The 5,985-nt window shown below is 46.2% G+C and overlaps 1 protein-coding gene across 1 annotated transcript in view; it reads left to right on the forward strand.

The window, feature by feature from the left end:
• Positions 1-5,985, forward strand: part of Ypel (Yippee-like) — an 83,146-nt gene that overhangs the window by 90 nt on the left and 77,071 nt on the right. Inside the window, exon 1 of the mRNA XM_070127874.1 lies at positions 1-80. This exon is cut by the window's left edge and continues 90 nt beyond it. Within this exon, the coding sequence (XP_069983975.1) occupies positions 29-80 (52 nt within the window). The 5' untranslated portion in view covers positions 1-28. The remainder of the gene's footprint in view (positions 81-5,985) is intronic.

The raw sequence follows: 5,985 nt of genomic DNA on the forward strand, positions 1-5,985 counted from the left end.
TTGGGACTTCGCCTTTTGTTTCTTCGCCATGTTCCTCGACGCCCCTGCTCACGGCCGAGCCACTTCGTCAGCAGGCAAAGGTAGGACGGGTGTCTGGCGTGGCGTGGTGTTGTGAAACTGCGCAAAACCCCGAGCGCCGCTGGTTGAAGCTGAAGGTGGTCGCGAAGTAGCATCTGAGAGTGCATTTTGCTAAAGTGTGGAGAAAGGGTTCCTGCATCTCTACGGTGTAGCCTAGTGGTGATGTCACCTCGTTTGGCTCTTTGTGCTTTGTTGTGAGGAAAAGTGAAGCGGAGGAAGGGGTGTTCTTTCGGTGGAATCTATGCTTTTATTGACTATGCTGTCACTAAATGAAACTGTCCTGCTTCTGCATGTGCCTTACGTCTGGGAAGTGTCTACCTATGCTGTTAATGATACGTGGGAGTATTTCATTATCATATGCGTGACCAGGTGTGAGATATTTGAAGTTGCGGTTAAACGTTTTCTGTGAGTTGAAGAGAAATTGCAGGTTCATGCGATATTGATGTTTCTGATTTTAGTTCTTGATTTTTATTTCTGTCATCGCCATTATTATTGTTATTAGTAACACCATCAATATTATCGTTGTTATTAGTGTTGTTATTAGTATTATCATTATTGTTATTGTTGTTGTTGTTATTATTATTATTATTATTATTATTATTATTATTATTATTATTATTATTATTATTATTATTATTATTATTATTATTATTATTATATTTAATTATTAATGTTTGATATTTTTTCATCTATTGGTGGAACTCTGCAATTCGTATTCACCGGAGCAATAATTTAGATATTAATTTGATATGACGTATATTAGCTGCCAAGGAAGCTCATTCTTGTTTTAGTTTGCGTTTGGGAACTAATTTATGATTATAGGTGTGTGTGTGTGTGTGTGTGTGTGTGTGTGTGTGTGTGTGTGTGTGTGTGTGTGTGTGTGTGAGAGAGAGAGAGAGAGAGAGAGAGAGAGAGAGAGAGAGAGAGAGAGAGTGAAAGTGAGAGAGTGTGAGTGAGTGAGTGAGTGAAAGTGAGAGAGAAAGAAAGAAAGAGAGATAGACTCAGGTTCATATATATTAAGTTTTTATATATTATTATTTATTTATTTAAGTTTTGCTATATATACGTTCGCTTTATGAACTTGTGTCAACTCCTTATACACAGTATGTATAGCAAACTTTACTTATGCACTAGAAATTATTCAGTGTTAACATCTGTACTTTCCTTCATTTAAGTCCTTCTAGCCGTATCTATAGGTCTGGTTATGTATGTGTTACATGTAGAGGAGCTATGTTCCCTGCGTTTGAAGAAAACGAAATTCTCGATGTATGATTGAGAACTGTGGTTAACTCCCACACTTTATTGAGGAAGTGGAGTTGTTACGAAGACGATGCCCCCGCCTCTACGCCGTCCTCTGTTCCCCCTTGCTCTCTCTCCCTCCCTCTATCTCTTCCTCCCCCTCCTCCTTCTCCTTATCCTTCTTTCTTTCTCTCTTCCTCTTACAGCTTTCCCGAGCTTCGTATTTCTCTCCCCCGTCTTTCTCCAACCTCGCTATCCTCACCATCTTTCTTCCTCCAATGTCGCTTTTCTCGTCATCCTTTCTCTTTCCTCCTCTTCTCACACTTTGTTTACCCTTCTCCTTCACCTTATATATATTTTTGTGGCGTTATCTCAGCTGGCTGTTTTTGTATTTCTTTATGGAAGGATAACACATCGTTTGTATGTTTAGGGTAATCACGTCCCCCGTTTTTTGGTCATTATTTTTTTCTTTGTCTATCTCATCCGTGCTTTTGTTGAGTCATATTCGCCTTTGTCACTGTCTTTGCTAGAATCATTAAACATTTTGTTGCGCACACCTCAATGCTTGGAGATCATTATTCTTGTTTTTTTTTTATTCTATTACTGAAGTTGGCTTTGTCCTGACTTTTTTGTGTTATTTTTAAAACCTGCAGTTTCTTTGTAATCATTCTTTCTGCAGTTTCAGCTGTATTTTGCAGAATGAGGCACAGCCGAAATGAAATCTGTGCAGACTTGAAAATACACGTTGCCAAGACTGGCTTGCCAAATCGGAGAAAAAGAACGAAAAATAACAAGAGGGACACTCGTGGGCATCCTTCTCTCCCGAGACTGGGCTTAGTGACTTGTCGTCGCTTTCCTGAATAATTACAGCAGTGCAGATTGGCATGAATGAAGGGTGCGGCGCAGGGTGTACACAGCTGGAAGGCATGAAGTTGGCCAATAGGCGAGGCTTGAGTGACGGTTACGAAAGAGATGATGTTGCTTTCAGCGTTCAGTTTCTCTCCCGTTGCAGGCAAGGCGGCGATCAGTCGTTATCGTTGTTAATGGCTTATTATTAGCAATATCTTCGGTCTTATTAAATTGTTATTATTACTATTATTATTATTATTATTATTATTATTATTATTATTATTATTATTATCATAACGAACATAACCAGTACTTCGTCACGGATCATAAAGGTAAAAAAGAGACAGAGAGACAGACAAAGACAGAGACAGACAGAGAAAGGGGGGGGGTGCCCACAGCCAATGCAGGTGTACGTACAAACCCGACGCTGGAAGTGAGACGCGAGGTGAGGTAGGAAGGCCACCAATTGAGACAAGGGACAGCAATAGGGGTCAGGAAAAAATAGAAGTTCGTGGCTGTCGGCACAGGAGGGGGATGGCGTTGCGAATGAGCGAAGGATGTCCCAGAGGCCGAGCAGCGGGTCTTGAAGCCTGAAACGGTCTGGCAGGGAGGGTGAAAGTCGGCCGGCCTCACACGATAGCCTGTCACGAGTACCTTTGTGTTGTAATTCGCCCCAACGTTATCTCTTGCGTCGGAGGTGCTGGCAGACACACCCGCTCGCTCTTGCATGGATAGTGTTAGTCATTCTTTCTACTCTCTACTCTTTCCCTTGTCTCTCTTTTCCGATAATCTCTGCCCCTTTCTCTCTCCCCATCCATCCCCCTCCCTCTCTATCTATTTATTTACCTTGTTCGTTCTCTCTCTCTCTCTCTTTCTGTCTGTCTGTCTGTCTCTCTCTCTCTCTCTCTCTCTCTCTCTCTCTCTATCTCTCTATCTATCTCTATCTCTCTCTCTCTCTCTCTCTCTCTCTCCTCTCTCTCTCCTCTTTCTCTTTCTCTTCTCTTTCCTCTTCTTTCCTTTCTATCAATTCTATCTACTCTTTCCATCTGTCTCTCTCTCCTCTCTCTCTCTCATCTCTCTCTCTCTCTCTCTCTCTCTCTCTCTCTCTCTCTCTCTCTCTCTCTCTCTCTCTCTCTCTCTCTCTCTCTCTCTTCTTTTTTCTTCTCTTTCTTTCTTTCTCTTCTTCTCTATCAATCTATCTACCCATCTAACTCTCTCCTCCTCCTCCTCCCTCCCTTCCTCCCTCAATCACTCACACTCCATTCTCTCTCTTCCACGCCACTTACCAATATATCCCTCCCTGTTCTGCTTCCACGACCCGTATCCCCGGCCGGTGCCCTTTCCCAGCCATACCCCCGTGCTGGCAACCCCCTGTGCCCCGACCGCTCATGCAGGCACCTCACCTATCCACAGCGGCAAGACTGATCTGCTTTCTCCCGTAGCCTCACCTCGGCAACGAAACCTCTTCTAATAAGCGAAATCATTGGTCCCGGAACCTGAGGCAGAGAGGGAGAGGGAGAGAGAGAGAGAGAGAGAGAAAGAGATAGAGATAGAGAAGAGAAGAGGAGAGAGAGAAAAAGAGAGAAGGAGAGAGAGAAAAAGAAGGGTAAAGAGAGAGGGAAAGGTAAAAGAAAGAGAAAGAGAAGAAAAGAGAGAAAGAAAAGGAAAGAAAAAGGCGAGCCGCGAGGGCGACACCGAGAGAGAGAATCAGCTGGGAATGTTTGTAAACAGACACCCCCCTCCTGCTTCTCCTCCTCCTCCTCCGTCCCTCCCTCCTCCCTCTTTCACTCCTCCCTCGCCCGGTGGCCGCCCCCCCCCCCCACACGCCCACCCTCTGCTATTGATTTCCTTCCCGCCCGCGCTCGACACTCCAGCAGTAGAATGTTCTATACACTCTCATGGTAGAGGGTAGAATGCTCGTCCTTTTAGTGTTCTTGCTTTCATTACGGGAATAATCTATGTGCACTTATGTTACGGTTCTGTCGCTTATATCCAAGGACTGGTTGGGCCACGACTTGCCGAACGTTCTGGATAGTCGGTCTCGGAGGATGAAATTTAGGTTGTAATCTCTCAGCAGACAGTCTGAACTCGCTTGCCTCCGCGGGCACGGCCTGGGATAATCGTGCTGCTTGATATTTATTATGAATCCATGCATGTAGTAAAAGTTCTGTGCTTTATTTCTCTCTTTATTTCTTTCTTTCTTTCTCTTATTTCCTCATAGATATTTTGATCCTGAGTGGTTCCCCCGGTTTAAAGATGAATAGCCGAGCCATGCTGGCGGTGATCCTAACCCGATCGCTTCCTAAGCTTTGCCTAAATAACCTACAATCAATAGTTCTCAAACAAGGTTCCAGGCCTACATCTGGCAGTCACCGCAGGCTGGCTGGCTAACCGCGCAATACACATTCATGCAATAATGTGTTCATTATACATTGCTCGGATAATGGTCGTAAGATAGCGTGATTGGTTTGGAAAGGTTTTCCCTTAGTGCAGCCAGGGTGTGACTTCCCACGTGCCAGGCGACGTGATAGATAAGGCGAGGGGAGGGGGGGGTAATGATCACCCGACTATAAATAACCCGCGGCTGATGTTATCGTTCACGGGAAGCTTGGGGGAAAAAGCGTCGTGCTCCGGTGGTACTTCCGCGACCAGAGTCCCTTCGGCAGCGCCGTGGGATTGCCAGGTCACAGAGGACAGTATACAGGCAGTAGGGCTTTTAAAGATCTGCGCGTGCAGGCGCTTGACCACCAGGCCGGTATAAGCAGCAGGGCGTGTTACTAAAGGCGTGTCAGGCCTATCAGCCTTGCCTGATAGGGTTATCAGTAGTGGATGTACACACTCAGCGACAACAATTGGCACCTTGCCAAGGTGCGTGACGTCATCAAAATAAACAACAAATTACGGTGCCGCAACAGTAGCTCTCGCTCCTGTGTTGGTGGCACCCACAGCCTGCGTGCCGCGGCCCTGTGCCAGAAGCCGTGTAAGGGAGGGAGGTGTGAGGGGATTGTACTTATACCAGGAAGGACACGACGAAGGGAAGCGGAAGTCGTGATAAATAGGGAAGGAGAGATAAGATTTGTGAATATTCTCGGAGGAGAAATCACGGAAATGAGGACGGATAAGGAAATATCTCCTGCTCCGATAGGCTTATGGGTTTGCTCTGAGGGAAGAGGGCTGGGATTGTACCCATTGACCTTTCACTGACGTCAGAGATGAGGGTGGGTCACCGAAGCTAGAGAGGAGGGGCGTAAGGCGAAGTTGCTGTCAGGCATACGCGGTATACGGCATACTTCGAGATGAACATAACACTAGTGAGAAGTCTTGTTTCATGTTTGATTAGCAAGAGGGAGAGACAGGCAGATAAACCAGTATACTGAAGATGATCCAGAGGGGAACAGGTATGGTAAGTGGATGAGAGAGAACGTCATGAGGCTATAGGAAGAGAGGGGGCGTCATGAGGCTATAGGAAGAGAGGGGGCGTCATGAGGCTATAGGAAGAGAGGGGCCGTCATGAGGCTATAGGAAGAGAGGGGGCGTCATGAGGCCATAGGAAGAGAGGGGGCGTCATGAGGCTATAGGAAGAGAGGGGGCGTCATGATGTCATAGGAAGAGAGGGGGCGTCATGAGGCTATAGGAAGAGAGGGGGCGTCATGAGGCTATAGGAAGAGAGGGGGCGTCATGAGGCTATAGGAAGAGAGGGGGCGTCATGAGGCTATAGGAAGAGAGGGGGCGTCATGAGGCTATAGGAAGAGAGGGGGCGTCATGAGGCTATAGGAAGAGAGGGGGCGTCAGGGCTTTGGGGAAAAGGGGGGGTCATGA

Source organism: Penaeus vannamei, chromosome 12 (genome assembly GCF_042767895.1).
Source record: "Penaeus vannamei isolate JL-2024 chromosome 12, ASM4276789v1, whole genome shotgun sequence".
Lineage (NCBI taxonomy): Eukaryota > Metazoa > Arthropoda > Malacostraca > Decapoda > Penaeidae > Penaeus > Penaeus vannamei.